Source organism: Eulemur rufifrons, chromosome 7 (genome assembly GCF_041146395.1).
Source record: "Eulemur rufifrons isolate Redbay chromosome 7, OSU_ERuf_1, whole genome shotgun sequence".
NCBI lineage: Eukaryota > Metazoa > Chordata > Mammalia > Primates > Lemuridae > Eulemur > Eulemur rufifrons.
This window is the reverse complement of record NC_090989.1, coordinates 241,656,538-241,684,149: the sequence shown is the minus strand read 5'-3', so window position 1 is coordinate 241,684,149 and position 27,612 is coordinate 241,656,538. Positions and strand designations below refer to the sequence as shown.

The 27,612-nt window shown below is 38.0% G+C and overlaps 2 protein-coding genes across 2 annotated transcripts; one reads left to right on the top strand and one right to left on the bottom strand.

Moving 5' to 3' along the window:
* Window positions 1–7,470: 7,470 nt before the first annotated feature.
* Window positions 7,471–8,037, bottom strand: LOC138387312 (interferon alpha-10-like). The gene has a single exon (XM_069474255.1). The coding sequence runs from the start codon at window positions 8,035–8,037 to the stop codon at window positions 7,471–7,473; it is 567 nt and encodes a 188-aa protein (XP_069330356.1).
* Window positions 8,038–25,376: 17,339 nt separating this feature from the next.
* Window positions 25,377–26,113, top strand: LOC138387311 (interferon alpha-10-like). The gene has a single exon (XM_069474254.1). The coding sequence runs from the start codon at window positions 25,416–25,418 to the stop codon at window positions 25,983–25,985; it is 570 nt and encodes a 189-aa protein (XP_069330355.1). The 5' UTR covers window positions 25,377–25,415; the 3' UTR covers window positions 25,986–26,113.
* Window positions 26,114–27,612: the final 1,499 nt, after the last annotated feature.

Genomic DNA, 27,612 nt, shown 5'->3' with positions numbered 1-27,612 from the left:
TGGGAAGTGAGGCTGCTGCTGTCCTGGCTGAGCTGGGGTCTGGGTGAGCCTTGGACTCTAGGTTCTCTGAAGACATCCTTCTATGCATGGCTTTTAAATAGGGAACATATAGTTTTCATTTTCCGAACATGTCTCTCAACTTTTACTTCCACTTTTTGTTTTCATTTACATATTCTATATTTAAGCCAAGAACACGCCAATAATCTAAGCCCTTGATTTTTGCTATACAATTTAGATTATACTGTAAACTTGAGATATGACAATCTAAATGAATATTTGTCAATTAAATGAGAAATATCTTTGTCCTTAAGGCTGAAATATATGCAGGAATACAAATACCCACATACTTTTTTATGAAAAAATATACTTCTTTTCGTGGTTACAAGAAAAATTTTAGCCCTAGTCCTAGGCTGCATTTTACCCTGCATGTTTAGCATAGGAAAGCAGGCTCTCTCAACCCTCTGGGTTTCTGTATTTGGTTGAGAATCTACCAGACCATCTTTGCAATAAACCCTGTAGAAATAAGAATTGAGTTTTTTCCACTGTTCATTCACAGCAGAGGCTAAATATTATTAGTGAATGAGAGTCTCTGCTATTTACCCTTTTTCTAGAACACACTCATGCAGGTCCATGTGGCCAGGCTTCACTGGGGCCACAAAGTCAGGACTAACATAGACATAGCTCTTTCCTCCCATCATTTTCTTACTGGAGGTGTAGAGTCCTCCTCAGGCTGTGCTAGCACCCCTAATAAGAATACTGGTTCTTTTCAGGTACATGTGGGTGTGGAGATCCTAATCCCAAGATCATTTTATTTTACCAGCAGCACCTCACTCATGAGGTAGTCACCATATCCACTAACCCCCTTTCCTCTAGAGTGACAATGTTTTTAACCCAGACTCTTCCAGACTCATTCCCTGAGGCAGCCTTACAACTTTAGCACTCCTCTACTGGGGAGGGGTCTGTTTCTTTGAGCCAAAATAATGAATCATCTAAGACCCTGGCCCAGTGACTGTGTGAAGGATTCTACTTCTCAGTGGTGACTGTCTCCTGTCCTGAGCCGTGTCCCCGGGTATCAGTTGTGTCAACAGCTCTCAGATGCTGCTAGCAAAAGTTTGTTTTGTCTAAGTAAGTGGAAAAATTATTCAACTGCGGTGATTTTGACTTTAACTAACAAATCATTTTTATTTTATTTTCCCAAGTATCGTTCTTATTTTTCTTTTTCTATACTTAAAATTATCGAACTCTTAATATGTTTGACCTTTCTGACCTGGCTACAGGGGAGTCAATGATGATGTATCTTGCTATCTCAGTAAAAACATGCTACAGAAACTAGCAACTTTCAGTTGTCCACCCAGTCAGCATGATTCTCTTGGGGTTCTTTGTTCCTCTGACTCACTTTAACAAGGCAGGGCAGTGTGGCCCAGGCTATTCTATCAGGGAAAATAGGCTTCCTTCCTTTACTTGTTTGTGATTTTTCATTTGAAATTATTGTACCTTCTTTTCATGTCGTGGTTTACTGGGCAAGGTTTGACTTGCTGCTCCTGCATTACAGTCTAGTGCATGATGAAAGAATACAATGAAAGCAAAGGAAAGGAAAGGCAGAGGGGCCACATCATATTTCTCTACGTTGCTCAAGGTTTTAGACTTTTAGCTTCTCATTTCAACTTTCCTAGAAAGCAAAAGTCGACAGCTGTTTGTAGGCAAAAAGGAAAAAACAAAAATAGTAAGTGCAAATGTCATGAAAATGAAAGCAGAGAACTGACTTTCCCCTGACAAATGGCCAAGTGTAAGTTAGCAAAATTCAATGCAGCCAAATTGGAGCCTAGGGGCTGTGGCAGAGGGAAGAATAAAGGCCAATGTTGAGGTGCACAAAGGCCAGGAAATGGCTGCTGCTGCCAGAGGCTCAAATGAGAGCAACTTCTGGGTCAACGGACTGCCCGCAGCTTGGCCAGACCAGGCACCCGACTTTCTTCCACTGAATCAACATTTTGAAAATTCCTTTGTATTTTTGTAGTGTGTATTAAAAACTAAAAATTTTATTGTTGATACATAATATTTGTACATATTTAGGGGGTACATGTGGTATTTTGATACATGTATAGAATGTGTAATGACCAAGTCGGGGTATTTAGCTTATTCATCATCTCAAGAATTTATCATTTCTTTGTGTTGGGAACATTTCAAATCCTGTCTTCTAGCTATTTTGAAATGTATAATACATTGTTGTTAACTATAGTCACCCTACTGTGCTATCCGTCATTGGAATTTGTTCCTTCTCTCTAACTGTATGTCTACATGGGATCGGTTTGAGGAGAAAAAGGAGTCACACCAACCACCTCCCAAGAGACACACAACCAGACCCCAGTTGCTAGAGCACTAACCCTCTCTGGCAGGATAATGGATATTAGACTTGTCTGAGCACTCTACCAAGTTAATGCCTCCACTCAGGCAACGGAAATATTACCTCCAGAACTTAGAATGAAGAGAGAGGGTATTAGATGGTCTCCACAGATTGTGCTCTCAATCTGGGTGTTAATAATAATCATGATATGAAAAAATAACACTGAATTTTATTGCATGCTTATTATGGACCATCCACTGTTATAAAGTCTTTAAAAATATTAAGTTAGGTCTGGGACATGGGTGCATGGTTACTTAGGTGTCCTGGGGATGCGTCTGCCAGGGGCAGTGAGTCCACGGGGCTGTTTCTCAGTCCCAGGATGCTGGCACCGGGCAACCAAATTGGAAAAGAGGAAGTCAAATTGTCCCTGTTTGTAGACGACATGATCTTACATATAGAAAAACTTGAAGATTCTGGCAACAACCTCTTAGACCTGATAACAAATTCAGGAAAGTTGCAGAATACAAAATTAACATACAAAAAATCAGTAGTGTTTTGATACACAGACAACAAACCAGCTAAAAAAAAAAAAAAAAAAGGCGGCAATCCTATTTACAATAGCTACAAAAAATAAAGTAAAACATCTGTGAATAAATTTAACCAAAGAGGTGAAAGACCTCTCCAAGAAAATCTACAAAATCTTGATGATAGAAATTGCAGAATATACAAATAGAACTACATCCCATGCTCAAGGATCATAAAAATTAATATTGTTAAAATGGCAATACTACTCAAAGAAGTCTACAGATTCACTGCAATTCCTACCCTAATGCCAATGATATTCTTCACAGAAATAGAAAAAAAAATCTAACATTTATATGGAACCACAAAAGGTCATGAGTAGCCAAGGCAATCCTGAGCATAAAGAGTATAGCTGGAGAGATCACACTACTACACTTCAAAATATACTACAAAGCTATAATAACTAAAACAGCACTGTACTGGTATAAAAACAGACACACAGACCAATGGAACAGAATAGAGAACCCAGAAATTAATCCACATGTCTACAGCCAACTGATTTTGACAAAGGTGCTAGGAACATTCACTGGGAAAATGACAGTCTCCTCAATAAATTGTGCTGGGAAAACTGGATATAGCTATTCAGAAGAATGGAACTAGATCCCCACCTCTCACCCTAAAAAAGTCAGTTCAAAATGGATGAAAGATGTAACATTAAGACCCAAAACAATAAAACTACCAGAAAAAAACACAGGGGAAACTCTTCAGGACATTGGTCTGGGAAAAGATTTTATGAGTAAGACCTCAAAAGCGGAGGCAACAAAAGCAAAAATAAATAAAAGGGATATTATAAAACTAAAAATCTTCTGCACAGCAAAGGAAACAATCCACAGAGTGAAAAGACAAGCTGTAGAATGAGAGAAAATATTTGAAAATTACTCATCTCACAGGAGATTATTAGAATACACAAAGAACTCAAACATCTCAACAGCAAAAAAAAAAAAAGGCAGATTTAAAATGGTCAAATAATCTGGACAATATTACAGCCAGTTCTTTCTGAGAAAGAACTCATTTTACGCCTGGAGTAAAATCTGCAGGAGGACAAAATACTGCATGTAAAAGAAAAGCCTGTTCTCCAGGGACTTGGTGTTTAGCTAGGTTCATCTTGGCCAGAAGGTGGCTCTCATTCTCTGTAAATATTTTATAGCCCCAGGGTAAAATGGATCCTACCTTATATTTCCTTTTTGCTACCTCATTGTAACAGGCGCATTCTGTCATTTCCAGAAGTATATACCAGGAGGGGGGAAAAAAGAGCCTTTCATACGGAAGTGTCTGAAAAACCTAAAACTTTGACTCAACTTTTGCTTTCAACTGATGGCCTTGTACTCTCAAGAGAAAATTGACAGCCAAAAACCACAATAGAAGAGGAAGCAGCTGCATGAATGGGCAGGACAAGTTAATGAGGAGTGAATGGGGAGAGCCCACTGGGATTTCTACACTGGGAAGGAAACTATTGTGATAGAGGAGTGAAAGAATGGGGTCCAGTTAGCAGGGAGGAAGGGGATCATGGCAGGCATCAGAACCAGCAAGCATATCAGAAATATATAGAGACATAAAAATAACATACTATTATACAGGAGGCTGGGTAAATTATCTGGTTTTTTAAAAAAATTATCTTTAATAGCAAAAGAAATATTATTTTGTCAAATGCTGATTTCTATGTTGGGTTCAATTCATTAAACTGTTGAATGTTTATTGTGCTTCAAGTTTCTGAGCTGGCCATAGGGGATTCCATGATGATCTTTCTCCCATCAGAAATTTATATTTAAGTAATACTAACTAACTGTCCCTAGATATTTCGGTCAGTACGTCTGATTGAGTTTCATGGTTCATCATTCTCTGTCTCACAATGAAAGTATAGGGCAGTGAGGCTCAATATATGACTGATGTGAGATAAAATTGCTCTACTTTTCATTACAGGTTTCATTGTCTTTCAATTTTTATACACTCTTTTAAGTTTAGTTTTTTTCTCTCTCTTTTTTTCTTTTTTGCTAGGATTGTCTTATTGCTGCTGAATTACTTTCTATTTCATCTTGAGGTTAGTACCTCAATGGGGAATTGAAAATAGAAATGTAAAAAGCTTGTACTATTATTTTATAATATCTTAATATAATATTTATAATATCTTAATATATTTTAATATAAGTATTTTATAATATCTATAAAATATTGTAATATTTTATAATACCTCATATTTGTCTTTCTCCAGATAACTTTTTTAGAACTCTGTCTTTGCATTTGGATATGTTGAAGCAAAAGGAAAATGAATGCAAGTCTGAATATGATGAAAGTGAAAGAAGCAAAGTGACTGCCTAGATAAAAAACACACAGTGAAAAGTCCTCTTCTGTTACTCCCCCTTCCACCTACCCCAGTTTGGTTTGTGCTCATTAATTCTACCACGCCTTTCTTACTAAGGTCACCAATTCCATCCATTTTCCCACTGCAGTGGGTGCTTTCGATCCACAGAGCAGCTTGCTGACATTCAACATACTATCATTTAAAGTAATAAATTATCTTTATAAATAATTTAATAGATCATGATTTAAAGTAAATAAAATACTAAATATATCGATATGATTTTCAATACATCAAATTCATGAAATATGTCTGGACACAAATATATTTCAAACAAGTGAACACTGTGAAGAGAAAAAATTAATCCACATTGTTTTCCAGGTCCCACCCCATTTCTCTCCTCCAGCTTTCAGAAGGCAAAGCTATACAATTATTTTCGTACATATTGTCACTAACTTCTCTTCACTAATTTGCCCTGCCACCAACTCCAGTATAATTTCAGCTGAACAATTCTACCAAACCACTTCTCACTAAGATTGCCAAAGCCATCCATTCTCCTGATGTAGTGTGCAGTTTTAAACCACATTTTGCATGAATGCATTGATGCTTTTAGCAGTTTTAGTCTTTCAAATCCACTCTTATAAACATTCTCTCTTGTCCTTCTAATGTGCTGTCATTCCAACTGTTTCCTTTGTGGCTCTTATCTTCCTGGAAGGTGAATGTCACAAAATTAAGTCTTTTTCTTATTTTCTAAGCTCTACACATAACTACTTCTATTCCCAGCCTTTCAGTCTACAGAACAGCTTGTCAATTGCAGACTTAGGTATCCAACTGCATAGGACATTTGCACATAGATGTCCACCAGTTAACTGTGGAGGATATCTACTTATTTTTAGTTTATTTCCTGATATGCCTCACTCCAGCTTCTGCTGAATTTCAAGAGTTTTTCCTTCTTCTCATTATAGCAATTAACTTAACACATATTATTATGATTATCCTTTTTAAGTTATTTTCCTTATAAAAAATCAAATGCACAAAACATGAGCAGGTGTAATTGTTAGGTGTACCTCTATATCTTGAGGACAACATACAACCTGGCTCCCAGAAAGGCAATTTTTACTTATAACTTCAATATAACAATGATGGATAAATGAGTTGTACTATTTCTTTAATTGGATTGCACAATTGGGCTTGATGTTTCTTTTTTAAAGAATAAACAAATACAGGAAGTTTTTTTAGTAAACATTTAATGAACAAAGCAAAAAATAAATTAAATAAATATAAAGAACATAAATTTTTTTTTTTTTTTTTTTTTTTTTTTTTGAGTGCAAAAATATTTATTGCAGCGTGGTTTCTAATAACAAAAATAAAACCCAGAAATATCATTTAATAAAAATAGAGTAGTAAATTGTGATATAGTCATATAGTGTAGTACTACATAGCATTTTTTAAAATGTACTAGAGATACATGTGTTACGATAAATATCAAAAACAGGTTGATTGGGAAAAAAAGCAAGTTGTAGAATGATATGTTCAATAGTATACCCTTTATGTAAACTTTAAATACCAGTAAATATAACCATATTATGTAGTATTATCTATATTTATGGATATGTACATGTTGAGTGAAGACATAAATTATGCATGGGACTTAAATTTGTGACTATGGTAGGAGGGCAAGATAATACTGAGATCAACAAGTAAAACTCAGATGATCTCAACTGTATCTGTTAAGTTTCCCCAAACCTGGAGCAAACATTGCCATTTTGTTATGGTTTCATAAAGCTGTGTGGTGAATGGGATGCAAGGCTATTCATTTTTTATTTTCAACAGTGGACTGCCCAACTCCAGAGAAAACCATTCACATCACAGTCAATGTGAAGGTTACCCCGTGGAGCTGTGAGGTCCACTGACTGTCTCGTAATAAAGCAGAATAAGAACATAAATTTTTATATTAACCACAATGTAAAGGTGCAGTTTATATAGGAACAAAATAATTTAATCTTATCAATACTTGAGTAAATAAATATTGAAATAGATACATGAATAAATATATTAGCATATTTATCCATAATGAACTACTGCACATAGAATTGAAGACGATGTTGCTTAATACTCCTGAAAACATTTGAAAATTTTAATTCGATTTGCATCTCATTATAGCGAAAATGAGAGTTTTGAAAGGGCAGAATTTGTGGGAGGATGAAATAGCATATTAGTCAATGAGAATAATTTCCGTGTTGGAGCTGCCTCATTCCTTACTTAATCTTTCTTGAAATTTTGTTGATGAAGAGATGGATTTCATGATTTCTGTCCTGACAACCTCCCAGGCACAAGGGCTGTATTTCTTCTCTTTCAGGTAGACAGTGATTCTTTGGAAGTATTTCCTCACAGCCAGGATGGAGTCCTCATTCATCAGGGGAGTCTCTTCCACTCCCACGTCCTGCATCAGACAGGCTTCCAGCTCATCCAGCTGCTGATAGAGCCCAGTGCAGAATTTGTCTAGGAGGGTCTGATCCCAAGCATCAGATGAGTCCTTTGTGCTGAAGAGGTTGAAGATCTGCTGGACCAGCTCATGGAGGACAGAGATGGCTTGAGCTTTCTGGAACTGGTTGCCATCAAACTCCTCCTGGGGGAATCTGAAGTCATTTCTGTCCTCCAGGCAGGAGAGAGGAGAGATTCTCCTCATTTGTGCCAGCAGTCTCAGGGCCCTCCTGTTACCCAGGCCATGGGTCTGAGGCAGATCACAGCCCAGAGAGCAGATGGACATGCAGCTGAGCCCCAGCAGGGCCATCAGTACAGACAAGGGCGAGGCCATTGGGGATGTTGCAGAAGCTGCTGGGCTGGCTGAGGTGGGTGATCCTGAGCCTTGGTCTCTAGGTTCTCTGAAGACCTTGCTTTGTGCATAGGCCTTAAATAGGGAATGTACTAGTTTCCATTTTCTGAATGTCCCCACATTAATTTCTACTTCTGTTTTTGCTTTCTTCATGCACTCCCTACATGGGTTTAGGCAGTGGTTCTCAACCATTTTTTTCCCATTTTTGCCTTCCTTCCCCTTACCTCCAGAGCTCTGGTACATAATTCTTTTCCTAATTGATCCCCTCATGATCACTTAATTAACATATGTATTTAGGTATTCTGTTTATATCTGTGCTTTATACATAAAGTGTAAAGTTTACTTTTTTATTCAATGAGGGTTAAGAATGTCTAAATAAAAATTTTAAGGTAAAAGCTAAACTTAAAAATCATTGAGTTTTAACTTGACTCTATAAAAGTTAATTTTCCCACTTACTTTCAGTATAATTTACTTTTATAAATTTTCATAAATTAAGTTACATTTGGAAATTATGATTTATATAAACACATGATACCAATATAAAAATATTTTCAAATATTTCAGAACTGCTAAAACTATTTTAAAATAAATAATTTTTAACATTTATTTTTAGTGTACTTAACATTTAATTTTGCTTCATAAAGAAAATTATTTTTAACTTCCCTAGCTGGTGGATATTCATCCAGGCATAGGCAACATTTTTTTGAACACTTGACATAATTATTGAAGTGTTGAATACCTTTAGCATAATAGAATTAAATAATAATAACTATTATATTTGTACTTCATTCTCAAATTCTGCAACAGATTTGGCAGCACTGAGGAAACGCTATTGAACATACTCTACATCCACAAGACAGCCAAAGGTAGCCCACACTTGTGCTAATGGAGTCCATATCTCATGCTATGACTTGGAGATTGAGCAAGTAATGTGGACGAATTCCACCAACCACAGCCATCTATTTGACATAGGTTTGACGCACTCACCCTGCATACATTGTGTACCTTTCATGAACTCAATGTCAATGTTTCTCATGTGATACAGGAAAACCCAATGAAAGGAAGTAAATACTGAGGGATAAGTGTTTAGAGTTGAGCCTGAAGGGCTATCACCTTTGAAAGATATGATTTGTTCATGTCCCCAAGAACTAAGTTTTCCACCCTTAGGAGAAATATAATCTCCAATGAAAATACATCAATTTGATTTTTTAAAAAATCATTTGTATTAATGTTCAAATATCCCAAAGAAACTTGAGACATTTCAGTCATAGTTGATTCTTATCAAATAAAAGGAAACTGTCTTTTCCAAAATGTCAATGAAGTGATGTAAATATGATAAAGTAAAGCACGTATAATCATTTTCTGTAGCTCTCGAGATACCACATATCCTTCTTTCTCATTTCCTTTTTCATAGAAAGCAAAAGTTGCCACCTTTTACATCCCATTAAGTAGGTATCTAAAGAAAAAATATATGTGTAAATGTGATAAAAATGTAAGAATGGAAGGAATATTTCAATGGAGAACAAAATGACAAAATGTAAATTAGCTACATTCAACCCAGGCAAGATGGACATTAGGGATGGGATAGAGCAGAAGCAAAATGGTGGCGGGGGGGGGGGAGGTGGCTGGGAGGGCTGTAGCTCAAATGTAGCAAGCGGGCATAGGCTAGAAGAAAAGTAATCACCCCTGGCCCAGGGGGTGTTTTCAGCTTTGATGAATTCAGTCTTGATAGAGAATTAGGGGAGATATACCAACCACAAGACTTTGTATACAAGAAAGGCAACTTTGTGAGAATATACTATTCTGTCTGTATGATGGAAATGCTTAGTTACATCAAATTCTGTTCTGGTGGATAATTAACTCAGAAGATCATTATTTTTCTTGTCATGTCTACGAAGAAGGAAAAGAATAGATGATTTCTAAGGACACTACCTCCGATTGCTGGAGTTTGATGATAAAGATAATTTTAATAAACTAACTAAATTGTATAAGGTGGATATTATCAGTGGAGAAATGAGGAGAGTCCAGGGCATTGGAGAAAGAGGGCTGAGATCACAAAAGATTCTGAGTCACCTGACTTGCCAGCTGGCCTTTTATTTTGTAGGCTATCCATCAGAGTTTGCTTCTAGGTTAATTTTACTGACTTACTTTGAGAAAATAGGCTGACATGATGGGCAATGTCTGGATAGAACTAAAGAAGAGGGGTTGAGGAAAAGGACTATCTTTGGGGGGGGTGGAGTGTAATTTGGCAAAAATGGGCATAGAAATGGAGGAAGCTATGCCTTTGGGCTTCCATTTCTTTAGGTGGATCTTAACTAATGTATAACTTACCTGTCCTTATCCTGCAATTTCTTTAGGTTCTACACACACACACACACACACACACACACGCACACACACAGACACACACACACACACACACACAAGCGAGCGCGCGCGCACGCGCGCACACACACACAGTGATGAATTATTATTTGCTTCTTGTTATCTCTATTCAGTTTCCATGGGATGATGAGGCCTATTTCAGTTATTTCCAAAACATGGCAGGTAGTATTTAGAGTGGTACTACAGGTAAAAAACAAAATAAAACAAAACAAAAACCACAAGTTTGAATTTTGAGTCTTGGGTCAAATATTTTTGCCTGCTAAGTTTCTCTTTCTTCTTTATACATGGCTACGTTCTCTCTTCTAGCTGCCAGGGATGTAGCTTTTAGTGACCTGACCTTTTTTCTCCTTAGAATACCATGCCAGGAGTCTATAAGATACCTGGGGTCAGAGGAATCATTTTATCCAATCTTATTTCTCAGGCATCTTAGCCCAGTCCCTGTCATTTCAGGAGCTAAGTCAATATTCATGAAAAAGAATAATCCTAATACCTAGTAAATATATGATTTGAGGGGACAATAGATCACAAGATACTTTGTAAATTCTTCATGATTCTTCAAGGGAAACTATAATTGAAGATTATGTGGCATATTCAAAACAAAAAGAACAACAATTTGATTGTAGGGACATTGTCATGTTTGTATTTTTAACATTTAGAATATCAGGATGAGAAACAAGTGCCTGGTTACAAATGAAAAACTCACTCTCCACGTTCCTTTTAGTGGTCCTCAAGTACCTGAGGAACTTTCCTTATTCCTTAGGTAATAAGGAAACCACTTGGTCTTTACAATGTGTTCCAAGCCCCTATCGCCATCCCCTTGGACATTTTTCATCTTTAACTGATGCTTTTGGAACTAACTTAAATGCTGCTTTCAAAGAGTCAGTGATGCTGAGAACTCTAATGAATGACATCCATGGCATCTTCCCTAAGTTTAAATTGTAGATCAGACTTAGAGACATATTTTTGTAAATGTATGAGCAGAAAGAACATTGTTTATCTTTCCCCCTAAAAATAGCATTAATACAAATATTGTAAAAATGAATAGTGGTCTTATTCAAAAATCTTGTCTTCTTTTCCCACTAATCACCCAATTAGACTCCCTTTCCCAAATACTTTGAACTTAGGTGTCCTATGAGAGTAAATCCGTGCCAAGTAAATATGGATGGAAATGATTTTTACCTTTTAAGGTCTTGGCTTTTGACATCCCAATGTGATCTACCATACTGTTTTCCCTTTGCAACTGAGTAGAATAGACTCAAGCACCATGGCCACATTTGAGGTTCTGTGTTGAAGATGACAAAGCCACAAAATAGTAGGTACTCAAGTCCCTAGATCACTGTTTGGAGGAGGGCCAACCAAAGAAGCATCTCATTAGGAATTTTTGCACTGGGCCCTTATATGAAAAAAGAGCAATTTGTGTTATGATCTAATTACAGGTAGTTTTCTGTTTATCTGTTACAGCAGCTAGCATCAACTTAACTGACAAATGTCCTTTTAAAATACCATCTTAAAGAAACTTTTCCATAAAAAATTAAATTTCAAACTTTGTTAACAGCAAACATCCCTCAAAAATTTAAGTAGATAAATAAAATCATAACATCAGGAAAATAGATCATGCTCTTTTCTCTAAATATTTTTTGTAAATTCATGATATACAATATAATTTTAAAATAATCTCATGATTGTGGTTTCAGATTTTTTAGGTGGTGCAAAAATCAGAGTTGAGATTGCTTTTTGGCTTGGAAAACACTAATGTAATTGGTTAGAGGGAAAGTCATGAATATAGAATTTCTTGTTTATTTGCTGACTTTTCTTTGAGGATTGCTGATGGGGGGAAAGAACACTTCAATGTCTCCTCTCTGAGAACCTCCCAGGAACAAGCACTGCATTCTTTTTTCTTCAGGTAGCAGATGATTGCTTGGAAATACTTCTGGACGGCAATTCCCAAATAAAGACAAGAGAGATTTTCTTCTTTTGTCAGTTCCAGTTGACCCAGACTGTGGTCAAGTCTGGAGAGTAAGTTGATCGAGGAGGATCTTATCCCAAGCAGCACGGTTGTCCTCTGTGTTAAAGAGGATGAAGATTTGCTGGAGCATCTGATGGTGGAAACAGGTGTCTTGTCTTGTGTCTTCCGGATTGGGGTGATATTCCCTCTTTTCCAAGGAAATTTGAAGTGGGTTCTGTCGTTCAGGCATGGATGACAGGGGATCCTGTTCAGCTGTCTCAATAGCATCCAGGCTTCCTGTTTCCAGGCCATGGTGCCAAGGCATGCCTCAGCCAAGTGAGCAGGCAGGGCTGGAGCAGAGCATCACTCCTGCCAGTAGCAGGGAGGTGTGGACTTGCCAATTTCAGTGATTCGCTAGCCGGCCGCCAGGGGGCGCGCGCCGCTGCGCGATGAGCGCAAAGCTCCCTTCGCTGCGCAGGGAGGGTAGCAAGAGCGCAGCTGAGTGGCCTTGTCTGATTCGCAGGCCAGTGGGCAACCTGGGCTTTGCGGCTTTTGGATTCAGTGGGTCCGACAGCCCGAGGGAAAATGCCGTAGTGGCTTCTAATCTCAGAAGATTGTGCAGCTTCCACAGTGAGTAAAAAAATCTCCCTTTGGTTGCTGAGATGGGAACTCCGCGGCGGCTTCGCCTGAAACATCTTTCTTAGCGAGCACAGAACCTTTCATTTTTTCAACTTTTAGAGACTTTAGCGAGACTTACTTTTACAGAAGAACCCATTCATTAAGAGATTTGAGGGCTCAAGATCCTACAGGTGGTAATTCTTAGAGATTGCAGCTGTGTGGGGGTCCAGGTGCAGGGACACCTTCCAACAGGGCAGGGGGCAGACCAAGGGGACGGAAGCCCTGCAAGTGATGGGGCCCAGGGAGAAAGTAGGGTCAGGCTGCTCCCTGGGGCTGGAGGAAGAGGAGCTGTGGGCCCCTGTGAGTGCGCTGTGGTTTTCCAGTGGCTGATTCTTCAACCTTACAACGTTAATGCAGCTGAAAAAAAAAAAAAAATTCAGTTATATTGAAACTTACAGCATTATTTTAAGTTTTAAATATTTTATTTATACCAAAACAAGAATTTTATGTGATTTTACTTTCCTACCTTTAAAGGAAGAAAACTCGACAATGCTTTCATGATTATTGCCTTTTTAAACTGAAAGAATTGCCATGTTTGACAACTTCTCAAACTGACTCCGGGACAATGTTAGAGATCATTTTTACATAACTTCAAATTACTGAAACTTGTTTCTCAGGACCCCACCTTGACTTGTGTTACTAAAAAGAGAAATGAGCAGTGTTGCATACAAACAGTTGAGGACATTTAGCAGGTCAGCACTTTTCATTTTCTTAAGAATTTTATAGACTGAGTGGAATTTGCCGTGATTTGTTGCACCGTTAAGACTCTCAGGGATTTGCAAGGGCAGGGTAATTGCTTGTCTTTACCTACAATTTGATATTTGGTTTAGCCTGGATGTTAGGCATTAATTTTCATTTTTAAATATTGTATTAAAATGGTATTTGTCTTGATTGTTTAGATTTGTTTCCTCCTGAAATTTTGTGCTTGATAGAAGTGCTCGCTTACTTCCCCTAATACCAGTCCAGGGAATAGCTTTTGAATTAATATTGAGATTTTCCATGGCTGAAAATCAAGGAATGTTCCATGTCCAATACCCTCCCTCAATAAATATGTGTACATAATGTTTGTATATGTTAAATTTTTATGTTTGCTATATATTTTATATATTTATAACACATATATAGGCCTGCATCACTTAACAACAAGGATATGTTTTGAGAAATATATCCTTAGGTGATTTCGACCCTGTTAAAACATCATAGAATGTACTTACACAAACCTACATGATGTAGCCTACCACACACCAAGGCTGTATGGAATAGCCTGTTGCTCCTAGGGTACAAACCTGTACAGCATGTTACTGTACTGAATACTGCAGGCCACTGTAACACAGTGGTAAGTGTTTTTCTATCTAAACATGTCTAAACATAGAAGAGGTACAGTAAAATATAGTCTTATAACCTTATGGGCTACTGTTCCATATGCACTCCCTTATTGACTAAAATTTTAACCCCTGCCTTTGAAAGTATCACCAAAGTTGGTTTGACTTTGAACATTAAGGAAAGGATTATTTATTTTAACTATTTATACTTTTCACAGAGCAGCCATTTTCTGGCAGACAACTTGCTGAGACTCTGGTTCCCTGGAAAGGGCTTCAAATGGGCTGTAGGGTTCTTCTCTGTGCCAGGCATAGCTCTGACAGTCGGGACCTGGGCTCTGCCTCTTCACAGTTCTGCAGGCAGCCCACTCTCCTAGTGTTTCCATTTGGGGAGCGCCAAGCTCCCCGACCCTCGGAGTGTCAGGGGAGCTACAATCAAAGCTTCTCTTGGCTTGACTTGGTTGAACGTGGGCTATACAGATGATTGATATTTATTGTATTAATACTAAAGGTAACTATCATTTACTATTCTCAGATTCTCCACCAGTAATTTGCAAACTTTATTTAATCTTTACAATTTCCTATGTGACAACTAATAAAATTGTCTCAATTTTTCAGAAGTGGATAGGAAAATCTGATGTCATTTAACTTCCCAGGAGCCACAGATGTTGTCAGAAAGTGCGGCTTTCTACTGCCTCCCAATTCCCTTCTTCATTAGCTCTCAGTACTTTTTAGCTGCACTGAGCATGCTAGTGTTTAATTAATCATAAATATGTCTTTAATGTCTGTCTTTCCTGATCCCTGGAGGGCAGTCACCATCCTGTCTTACTTATCCCTAAATGCACCTTGCCAAGCACATTGTCACACGTATGTAGTCAATACACTTTTATTGACAGAATGAAGACAACTGGATGGCTTACGCCTGGTATTCCAATGTCATGCCACAAATATGTGTAGGCTGAATCAGAAAACATGAATTATGGCTCCTGTAAAGAAAGGTAGAAGAAATCAAGTGTAGTGTATTAGCCTCTTAAAAGGGAAATGCAGAGAGGTGAGGCAACTTGTATTTCAGTGCAATTTAAGAAGTGTAAAAATAACCTCCAGGATCAAAACTCTAAGTACTATTGTTAGAATTTAAAAACAGACATAGACTCAGTCAGGACTTTATTTCAACATTGGGTTTCATGTGGATAAATACATCCTATTGGATTGAGATTTCTGTTATTTTCTGAATGTGTTAATTTCCATTGTATAATAATAATACAAAAGAAGTGTTGAAGTCATGACATTATCTGAGGCCCACAAATAGAACAGAAAGTGAACCAAGTGGAAACAAAATTGGGGTAAGTATAAAAACTGAAAGTCCTGGGGAATCTCACAAGCGGGCAGGTGCCGAGACATCTGGGTAAAGGCTCACTCGGCCTGGCCAGCTGCCTGCCACCAGTGGCCCTGTCAACCTCCCCACCCATGATGCGTAGGATGATGTTCTCCCGCTCTCTCTGCACCCTGAGCTGTGACCTGGACCAGAGCTGTGGCCTGACAAAGCAGTAGACTTTCACAGTTCTGTACCAAATCAGAAGGATCTTCCTTTTATTTTTGCCTGAAGGACAAGAATGTTTTCAGGTTTCCCCTGGAAGAGCTAGGTGGCAGCAAATTCCAAAAGTCTCTGGCCACGTCTCTTCTCCATGAGATGATCTAGCCAATCATTTACTTTTTCAGTATAAAAGCCTGAAATTCCTCACTGGACTTGATCAGTACCTAGAATTTCTGGAGACCTGACTGGTGTAAGAGATGGAAGAGACCCTCAGCATGAGGACTGCAGCCTGGTGTGAAGGGGTGTTCCCAGGGAACCAGGGTCTATCTGAGAAAGAAAGTACAAAGCTGCTGTGCCCACGACATTGTCAGACTGGAAATTAAGAAATGAAAATCAATCAGTGCTTTCTCTGTGCTGACAAACTCATTGGAAAACCCAAGAGGTCTGAAAGGAGACTTAGACTTATACCCAATTTTTGTTAAATGGGTCTCATCTACTAATATGTTGCCTCAAGCTTATAAAATTCACTCAATTCAAAGACTTTTATTTCCCCTTCAGTTATAAAATGTACTGAGTCATTTTAGTTAGATTGTTTTTCAATAAGAAGAAATAGTACAGTACTTTTGAATATAAAGAAATTGCATTTTTAATATGTAATAATTAAAATTCATCTCTTATGATATTGCTATATTTTCAAGATTTATTTTTATAAATGTAGTCAGCTTTGTCTTCTGGTTTCTTTAGTTTGGCAAGGGTTGTGGAGAGTTAAATCTTTACTGTGAAAGTCTGGTATTACTCATGCTCTTAAAGAGATACAAAGTGCCTTCAAACATTTAATCTGCCTTGAAATCCAAAAAGAACATAAATAAGTCCATTCATTTCATTGCCTCATAAAATATTTTGAAGTATTTCTGCTCCAAGTAATTTATTGGTCTTTATGAATATATTAGTAAATAAAACAAAGATATTACTTTCTTTAGTGGAGCACTCTGCCAAAGAAGACAGGTTTTCAAGGGTAAATAATTAGGTAGGAACCCTTACTGGAGCTATGAAGGAAATGAAGGCACTATAACAGATTATAGTAGCTGGAGCTAATTCACTTTTATTTATGCTTCCATAGAAAAGTCATGTCTAATGGTTGTTGAGTCAGTTGCAGCCATTGCATTAACTAGAAACTAACGTGAAATATGAAATCATCTACCTTGAAACTTCAACAAATAAGTAATGAATACATCTTTTATTTTCAGGCACTGTGAAGGGTACCAGGTACAATGAAAAAAAGTAGACACATTCCCTGCTTCTGGGGAGTGACAGAGCTTCCAGTCTAGTGGGCTATAGGCAAGTGCAGTGCCTCCAGGAAAAATACCACTAATCAAAGCAGAGAACTGGCATGATGATAAAAACAAATAAACAAACAAATAAAAAACATTTCTGCTGATCCTGCCCCAATAATAACTGTAAGGAACTGCTATTATATGATGTTGTTATATGATTCTTCTAGAATTCTTATGATTTCATGCCTTACATTTAAGTCTTTTATCCATGTTGAGTGAGTGTTGAAAGATAGGTGTCCTGTTTCATTCCTCTGCATGTTGCTATCCAATTTTCCTAGCACCATTTATTGAATAGGGCTTTTCCCCCCCAGTGTGCATTTTGTCTGCTTTGTCAAAGATCAGTTGGCTGTAGGTAGATGGTTTTACATCTGGGTTCTCTATGTGTTCTCTTGGTCTGTATCTCTATTTTTGTACCAATACCATGCTGTTTTGGTTACTGTTGCCTTGTAGCATAGTTTGAAGTCTGGTAATGTGATGCCTCCAGATTTGTTCTTTTTGCTTAAGATCGCTTTGGCTATTTGGGCTCTTTTCTGGTTCCAGATGAAGCATAGAATTATTTTTTCTAGATTTGTGCAGTACGGTTGGTATTTTGATTAAAACTTCTGCACAGCTAAGGAAATAATCAACAGAGAAAACAGACAACCTACAGAATAGGAGAAAATATTTGCAAACTATACATCCAATTGTAAGGTTTCTTTGAAGTAGCTGGCACCAGAGAAAGTAAGACAAGCAGAGTTGAAAGGGATAAGTAAAGAGGCTTTATTGGGGCGCTCCTGGGTGGGGGTAACGAGTCCCTGAGAAAGGGACCCGGGCGAGCCTCATGGGACCCATGGTACCCAGAGAAGCTGCACCGCCCAGAAGTCTGAGTGGGTTTATATAGGTTTTTAGGGCTGGGGGATGGGAGTTTCTTCGGCCAGGAGATGTCGGTGCCAGGAGTGAGGAATTTCTTTGTTTAAGTTTTGGGGCGGGTACCGAGGGACAGGAGGAGCTGCCTCTTTTTTCATTAGGGAAGGGAGGGGTGCCTGCCACCAGCCTTACACCAATAAAGAGCTAATATCCAGACTCTACAAAGAACTCAAGCAAATCAGCAAGAAAAAAAAACTAACCCCATTAAAAATTGGGCAAAAGACATCAAACGAAGATTTCAAAAGAAGAGAGACAAATGGCCAATAAACATATGAAAAAATACTCAACGTCACTAATCATCAGGGAAATGCAAATTAAAACTACAATGAGATATCACCTTATCCCAGTTAGAATGGCTTTTATGAAAAAGTCCAAAAACAATAGATGCTGGTGTGGATGCAGAGAGAAAGGAATGCTTATATGCTGTTGGTGGGACTGCAAATTAGTACAACTTCTATGGAAAACAGTATGTAGATTCCTCCAAAAACTAAAAGTAGACCTACAATTCAATCCAGCAATCCCACTACTAGGTATCTACCCAAAGGAAAAATAATCTTTTTATTAGAAGGACACCTGCACTCAAATGTTTATTGCAACACAATTCACAGTTGCAAAGATGTGGAATCAATGCAAGTGCCCATCAATTTATGAGCGGATTAATAAAATGTGGTATATGTATAACAAGAGTACTACTCAGTCATAAAAAAGAATGAATGAATGCCTTTTGCAACAATTTGGATGGAACTGGAGACCATTCTCCTAAGTGAAGTATCTAAAGAATGGAAAAACAAACACCACAGTACTCGCTATTAAATTGGAACTAACCAGTGGGCACACATGTGCACAGAGGGAGTAAAACTCAGTGGAATTCAAACAGGGAGGAGGGGGGCAGGGGAGAGGCAAAAACCTATCTAATGGGTAGAGTGAACACTATTTGAGTGTTCACTATTGGCACACTTATGCCCATGACTCAAGCATTACAAAAGTGATCCATATAACCAAAAACATTTGTATCACCCTAATATTTTTAAAAAATATTATTTCATAAAAAAAGAAGTTTGGGTATGAACAGAATGATAGAAATAAGATAATACTTACAGGTGATTGTAGGGCTGAGGGATGTTTGTATTTAGGATAAAGGAGATGAAAATTAAGCACATTAAATATTGATCAAAACTAGGCAGTAAAAAGGAAGATGTTAATACAGGAGAGAGAGGAGGTAACCAATAAAGCATAAGTGTGTTACTGAAGCCCTCTCTGCTTTCCCGTCTAGGGAATCCCTCTCAAGAATGAAGCCTTCTGAAATTAGCTATCTGGCATCACAGAGGTTTTGCACCCTGGGACAGTGTACTATGGTGGGGCTTGGTATGGGTAAGGGGGACTTTCTTTTGCAAAGTGAGATAAGATCTAGATGTGAGAGTGGGAGTGGGCCTACAGTTAGGCCAAATTCCCATCTTCCTTGCCAAGCAGAGCACATCTATGTGGGCACAGTGATCAAAGGTGAGGTTGTGTAAAATGTGTTTCTTAAAGCACTCTGTGTTTGCATGCCCCTGGGGAGTCATCGCATACCTTCAGGGATACAAGTGTCTGGGTCTGAACACTGTCATGTCCATGAACAACAGTTTCTTGTAGTTGCACTTCTCTTTACTTACCAGGAATCTCTTCCCTTTGGAGGACAAATAAGAGAATCAAATCTGTGGTTTTTAAAAGAAATGGAAGTCCTTGTTTCCCCCAACTGGAAAATCCCAGTAGGTTTTTTAAGTAATTTTTACTCTTTAGTTTTTGAAGAAATTTGGAGACCACTTACCCAATTGTTCCCTAACGGTGGTCTGGTCTAAATGTTTGCATCAACCACTCCTCTCATTGATAACTAGTCAGAAGTGGGGGTGGGTAGGGGGAGGAATAGTGACATTAACCACTTGCTGGTCAACTTCACATATCATTGAAAGTCAGTGAAGTGCACTATCTGGAGAGTCACAACATTTTTTCTTATTTCCTGAATTTTCTTGGTGAGCTTATTAATAACAATTAAAAAGAACCTACTTGATTCCAGGGCCTAAATTATTTACTAAGTATTTCCTAGTCCTTGAGTAGGTCAAAAAGCAGATATTATTTCTTGTAAATTTAAACTTCTCAGGAAAAAAATATTCTAAGGCAGTAGGTCATGTTGCCTGGATTCTGAGTAAAATAAACCCCAGGTATACTTTTGATTTAGAAGTAGGTGTGTAATATCTATCAGACAGTGCCTGATGAGGAAGGATAGGGTTTACTGATGAATCCAAACTCATTAAATTTTTAAATATTTTTTGATTTTACAGTTTTCAATACATTGCTCTGAGGGTTTATTTCTTAATAAAATATATTTCTGTACATGTTTAAAATTATTGTTAATGTTTATATATAAAAAGACTTAATACTTGTTTGTGACAGATATCATAGAAAAAATATCTCTCATTTCATTATCTGATTTTACTAATTGACGGTACTAGTTTTAAATTCCGGCCATTAATTATGTAAAAGTTCATATTGACATGACTAGGAATTTTCCATTTTTTCTATACCCCAAAATTGTATTTTTTAATTATTTGAAAGATGATCCATTTTAATATATTTTTAAAGTGTTCAAAGTTTATCTAAACTTTTGAATAAGTGGATTTTAAAAATAGATTACAAAATTCAGTTTATTAGTTTGTTGTTACATATTTAAATGTGAGAAATATAAATATAGGTGTCAACAAAATCACATGATGATGGAAATAGTTCTAAACATCTATTTCCAAATGACTGCTCACTAACGCAAGATTCCTTTTGAAAAGCAAGTTCTCTTCTTTTTAAGTTGAAACACCACCTTTACTTTGAAGGAACAATTGGTGCTTTTTATCTATTTTTATTTTATTTTGAAGCTACTATAGCATGTGACTGACAACTACTTATCATTACAGAAAAGGTCAGAAAAATTGGAAAACTTGTATATGAAAAACGTTTAACTTATCTTTGAGTTGGAAAATTTAATTACTTAGATAAAAATGAAAGTAGTTAGCAGTACTAAAGTTTTCTTTCGGCACCCACTTTAGCACACCATGTTTAGAAGAGTATAGCACTTGACCTATTCCACTATCACTTGACCACAGGCAAAGCACAAGGCCACCTCCATGACACCTCTGGACTCGCACCCTGTGCTCACTCTCTCTTCACCCTCGCCCCCTTGTCCCCTGGAGCTCTTTTTTCTTTTTTGGTTTTTTAAATTATTATATAATACATAATGGGTCCTGTCTTAAGACTTCTTATTAAATACTTACTGTATCGTCGTTGAAAACCAATGACAAAAAATATGTCTACAGTAAAAGTCACAAAAAGATGACTTGATTTTGGAATTGGATTTCATGTATATTCTTTGGGGAAAATTGTACACTAGTTATTTTTTCCCCTGTACCTAAACTTATCTAAACATATTGAAACATTGTAATAGTACATTATCATAGGAATCAGTTCTATTATTTCCATATATTTAAATATATCAGTGTTAATAAATTGACATAGAATTTGCGTGATTATGAAAACATTCTTAAATGCACTTTTGAGCCTGGCACCACGGTGCACCCTTAGTCCCAGCTACTCAGGAGGCCGAGGCAGGAGGATCACTTGAATCCAGGAATTCAAACTGTAGTGGGCAATGATCGCACCTGTGAATAGCCACTGCACTCTGTCCTGGGCAACACAGCAGCAAGACACATCGCTCAAAAAAAAAAAAAAAAGTAAATGCTCTTTCACCATTCACTCCCCGAGTCACTCTTATCGTGGTAGCTCCTTCTGTACCAATTTCTTTTCTCCTCCAACACCAACATATTCATTCTTGTAGCCTGCTCCTGCTTCTTGCTGTTCCCTTTTTTTCATTCACATCCTTGTGCCTTTCTTAGATGGGGCTGTCATTTCTCTCCTCTTCTTGATTCAGTGCCTGTGTTTTTTACCTGTGAACACATATCAGATCCTCTTTTAGAGAAAGGGTTAAGAATAATTATACTTGACAATTTTGTCTCTGTCATGTATGATTTGAACTTGAAATATCTGGTCACAAGCTCGGCTAGTGTATATCATAGATGCTACATGAATGATGCCACGAGAAGGAGATCCCGGGTTATGTGGTTACATGGCAATGTTTCATTAGAGGACTTTTTATTCTCTACATTTATTTGAGGATAAAGAACACAATCCTTGATGCTGCCTTCATTTATTTTATGGCACATTAATCCTGAATTGAATACAAATTCTCTGATATTTTCACTAACTTGTGTCTCATCTCCAAATTTGTAGATGTATTGACCAAAGACAAGGAAGTACCTTGATTATTTTATATAATTGGCAAAATGTAATTAACAGTTGGCAGTTATCTCTGAGAGTCTAAAATGTGATCAACAAGATCAACAATTCTAGTAATTATTAGTATAATATAACCATAAATTTATTATGGTCCAGATGGTTCATGTACATTGCTAATTCTCATCCTAAGTTTATGAGATGCGTGGAAGACAAGATCTGTGAGAGTTATGGCCCCTGCGCCAGAGAGTGAGTGAATTACAAACATTGCAGTGACTCCTCTGCGGAAAACACTGAGCTAGTGGCTCTCGTAGGTTAAAAGGAGAGGCCAGAAACTTACGCTACCTGCTGCCAACTGACGTGAATATGGGAAGTGATTAGAAAAATAGACATACACTGATGGGTGAAACGTGAGAGATCAGCAGAGACATCTGGGAGTGGAGAATTGCGGTGAATCAGCAGGACAGTATGAAACTGAAGGTGCCGCCGCCGCTAAGTACGCGCAAAGGTCCCCTCGCTGCGCCCAACGGCCGGCAGAGGGCGCCCGGACCCGCTGTAACGGACAAACCGGCGCCGCGGACCGGCTGGCCCCGCGGGGTGTCCGGCACCACGGCCTTGGGCGCCGCTTCCGCAGGGGACCGGGAGATCGCGAGCGCCGGAGTGGCGGCCGGGGCGCCACAGGCACCGTGGGGCCGCGTGCGCAGCGAGTGGACTGCGGAGCCCAGCTCTGCGCTGCTTCGCCCGGGACATTTCTCTCATGAACGGTTTAGCGACGCCGTTTTCCCAAAGTGCCGGTTTACTGAGGGCACCGGCGGCTCGAAATCAGATCGTGCCGCGGTGTGTGTTACAGATTCAGGATCGTTTCTAGGGAGAAAGACAGGAATTCAGAGAAAGGGGAAAGGCAAAAACAATCGGGCCATGAATCTGCGAGATATTGGGACCTTGCCGTGGACACGGGACGGTGGTTACCAGGGGCTGGGGTGGAGGAGAGAGGGATTGGAAAGATGTCAGTCAAAGCAGTGCTCTCCAGCCTTTTGGGCACCAGGGACTGGATCCATAGAAGACAATTTTGCCATGGATCCGGGGCTGGGAGGATGGTTTCAGGATGACTCAAGTACATTACATTTATTGTGCACTTTATTTCTATTATTATTACATTGTAATATATAATAAAATAATTATACAACTCACCATAATGCAGAATCAGTGAGAGCCCTGAGCTTGTTTTCCTGTAACTAGACGGTCCCATCTGGGGGTGATGGGAGACAGTGATTTATTATGGTCTCTGTGCAGTCAAACCTCTCTGCTAAGGATAATCTGTAAGTGCAGCCACTCCCCATGGCTACCATCACTGCCTCAGCTCCACCTCAGGTCATCAGGCATTAGATTCTCATAAGGAGTGAGCAACCTAGGTCCCCCCTCACATGTGCAGTTTATGGTAGGGTTGGTTCATACTCCTATGAGAATCTAATGCTGCTGCTGATCTGACGGGAGGCAGAGCTTATAAAGTGATGTGAGTGATGGGAAGCGGCTGTAAATATAGATGAAGCTTTGCTCTCTCCCTGCCGCTCACCTCCTGCTGTGTGGCCTAGTTCCTAAGAGGCCACCAAAAGGTACCAGTCCGCAGCCCAGGAGTTGGGGACCACAGGGTCAGAGGATTCAAAATTTTAGTTAGAAGAAATACATTCAACAGATCTATTCAACAACATGGTGACTACAGTTAATGACAATGGATATTCTTGAAAATTACTAAGAGAATAGATTTTAAGTGTTTTCACCACACAAATGGTAAGTATGTAAGGTAATGCATACATTAATTAGCTTGATTTAGTTATTTCACAGTGTATACATATTTCTAAACATTTTGTACACTATATAATTTTTATTTTGCAATTAAAATAAAATTTTGATATTCATCATAGATTTTTTAATAATTTTGATTTATAAAAATATCACACTAATATATTTTTCTGCATTACTGAGTCCTTTGGCACCTCCTTCAGTCTGTACCTGAGGCAAGCACCTAACTTGCCTCCCCCTGACTTCCCACACTGGAAAGTGTTTTTGATGTGAAGTGTTGTGATTGTCCTTCAAGGAAATTATGTCTGAAAATTAGAGAACATCTCCCACTGCTTTTTTTGCAAGGTTATCTTTGTCTTTATATTAATAACATTGTCTTACCTGTAACCTAAGCATTATCACCAGAGGTGGTCTAACTTTAAGTGAAGATGTGGAAAGAGATTACATTATTTATTTATATATTTCACTGAGTAGTTATGATCTGTCAGGCAAAGTACTTTGACCCTGGGTCCCCTGACAAAGCTTCATATGTGCTCTGAGATTTCTCTCTTTTCTGTTCCAGGCAAGGCTTTAGCATTGTGAATCTGGGCTCTGCTCCTTTCCAGTCTTGTAGACAATCTCCTGTCCTAGGGTTTCCATTTTGGGGGGCCACCAAGTTGTCAAACTCTGAAAGTGTTGGAGGAGCTTCTCTCAGTAAATATCCATATCTTTTTGATTTAACTTTTAGCTTCAAATTTTTACCGTTCTTTGCAATAAATAAAAAGAGTAAACTTTACACTTCTTCTCTTTATCTTTAGAGATATACATACAGTACATACATAGACACACTGTATATCTGTTATTAAAAATGTAATGGGAGTTTTAATTAGGAAAAAATTTCTAAAATGGATCTAGGGGAAAGAGGAGGGAGACAAAAAAAAAAAAAAAAAAAAAAAAGACTGAGAAACACTGCTCTACACCCAAGTAGAGAGTGTATAAAGAAAGCAAAAACAGAAGTAGAAAGTAACATGATGGCATTCAGAAAATGGAAACTAATATGTTCCCTATTTAAGGCCTATGCACAAAGCAAGGTCTTCAGAGAACCTAGACACCAAGGCTCAGGGTCGCCCACCTCAGCCAGCCCAGCAGCATCTGCAACATCCCCAATGGCCTCGCCCTTGTCTGTACTGATGGCCCTGCTGGGGCTCAGCTGCATGTCCATCTGCTCTCTGGGCTGTGATCTGCCTCAGACCCATGGCCTGGGTAACAGGAGGGCCCTGAGACTCCTGGTACAAATGAGGAGAATCTCTCCTTTCTCTTGCCTGGAGGACAGAAATGACTTCAGATTCCCCCAGGAGGAGTTTGATGGCAACCAGTTCCAGAAGGCTCAAGCCATCTCTGTCCTCCATGAGATGATCCAGCAGATCTTCAACCTCTTCAGCACAAAGGACTCATCTGATGCTTGGGATCAGACCCTCCTAGACAAATTCTGCACTGGACTCTATCAACAGCTGGATGAGCTGGAAGCCTGTCTGATGCAGGACGTGGGAGTGGAAGAGACTCCCGTGATGAATGAGCACTCCATCCTGGCTGTGAGGAAATACTTCCAAAGAATCACTGTCTACCTGAAAGAGAAGAAATACAGCCCTTGTGCCTGGGAGGTTGTCAGGGCAGAAATCATGAAATCCATCTCTTCATCAACAACCTTGCAAGGAAGATTAAGGAGTGAGGAATAAGACCTGGTTCAACATGGAAAAGATTCTCATTGACTGACACACCATCTCACACTTTCATGAGTTCTGCTATTTCAAGACTCTCATTTCTGCTATAACCATGAATTGAATCAAAATTTTCAAATATTTTCAGGAGTATTAAGCAACATTGTGCTCAGCTCTACAGGCACTATTCTCTTACAGATGACCATGTTGATATATCTATTTATTTATTTAAATATTATTTATTAAGCTATTTATAAGATTTAAATTTATTTTTGCCCATGTAATATCTATACCTTTATATTGTGGTTAATATAATAAAATGTGCTCTTTATATTTACTCAATTTGTTATCTTGTTTTATTAAATTTTTACCATAAAAAGCTTCTTGTATTTGTTTATTCTTTAAAAGGAAATACCAAGCCTGATTGTGAACCCTGATTAAAGAAAGTGTAGTATAACTCATTAACTTATCATTATTATATTCAGGTTATAAGAACAGTTCAAATTGAAGTTCTTTAATCCAGGTTGTATGTTGTCCTCAGAATATGGAGGTAACCATAAAAATACACCTCCTTCCCTCTTGTATCTTTGAATTTTGTAAGGAAAAAACCTAAAAAACTATAACCATACTTAATTAATTCTTTTAAGATAAATGATGTAATAATAAGAAGGAAAAAACAAATAATATTCTTTCAGCAGAAGCTGGAGTGAGGCAGATCGGTAAATAAAAACAAAAGCAGTAGATATGCTCTACCGTTGACTACATGTAAGTGCAAATGTCCACTGGTAATTCAATACTCGAGTCTGCAATTTTTAAACAAAGCTATGAACTGAAACCCCTCTAGTAGATGTGGTGTTAGCTTATAATGCAGTTAAAATTAATTATTTTATTAATTAATACTTTTATGTCTTTTTCTTGCAAAAAGGAAAGTTCCAAGAGAGCTGAAGCTGTGTTTTCTTTATTCACCTTTTTATCCTGAAGATAATCACATATCAATTTTTACATATAGCATGAACTAGATGAATGAATGAACTTTCATTCTTCCCTTGAGGTTGCAAAATCAGCCTTGGCATTCATTTATTAAGAATAAACAAATGCCAAAAGACCTGAAACTAAAACTTCAAATAATAAAGAAAATAAAAATATAAAGGTGAACACTTTTTACATAATTAGCACAATGCAAAGGTGAACATATCATATAAGCAAAAATACTGAAATACAATAAATGTAGTAGAATTGATAGTTAAGTACATAAGTAAATTAATAATGTCATCTATGATGGGCTGATGTTCCTAACAACTGGATTCTTTAACATATAGTTGCTTAACATTAATTACCAACAAGAGTTGTGACAAAATTGATTCAATTTATTTCATGATGAAAGCAGAAAAAAATAATCTTTTGAAATGACTAAATGTATGGGAGTATGATTAAGAATATCTGTCCATAATAATCATTTCATTAAGAGCACAGGTCTGTTCCTTAGCTATTAATCTTACTTGCAAGTTTGATGACAAACTCATGATTTCTTGCTCTGACTTCCCAAGCACAGTGGCTCTATTCTTTCTTTTTCAGATAGAGACTGATTCCTTGGAAGTACATCTTCACAGCCAGTATGGACTTGTGACTGCTTAGGGAATCCTTC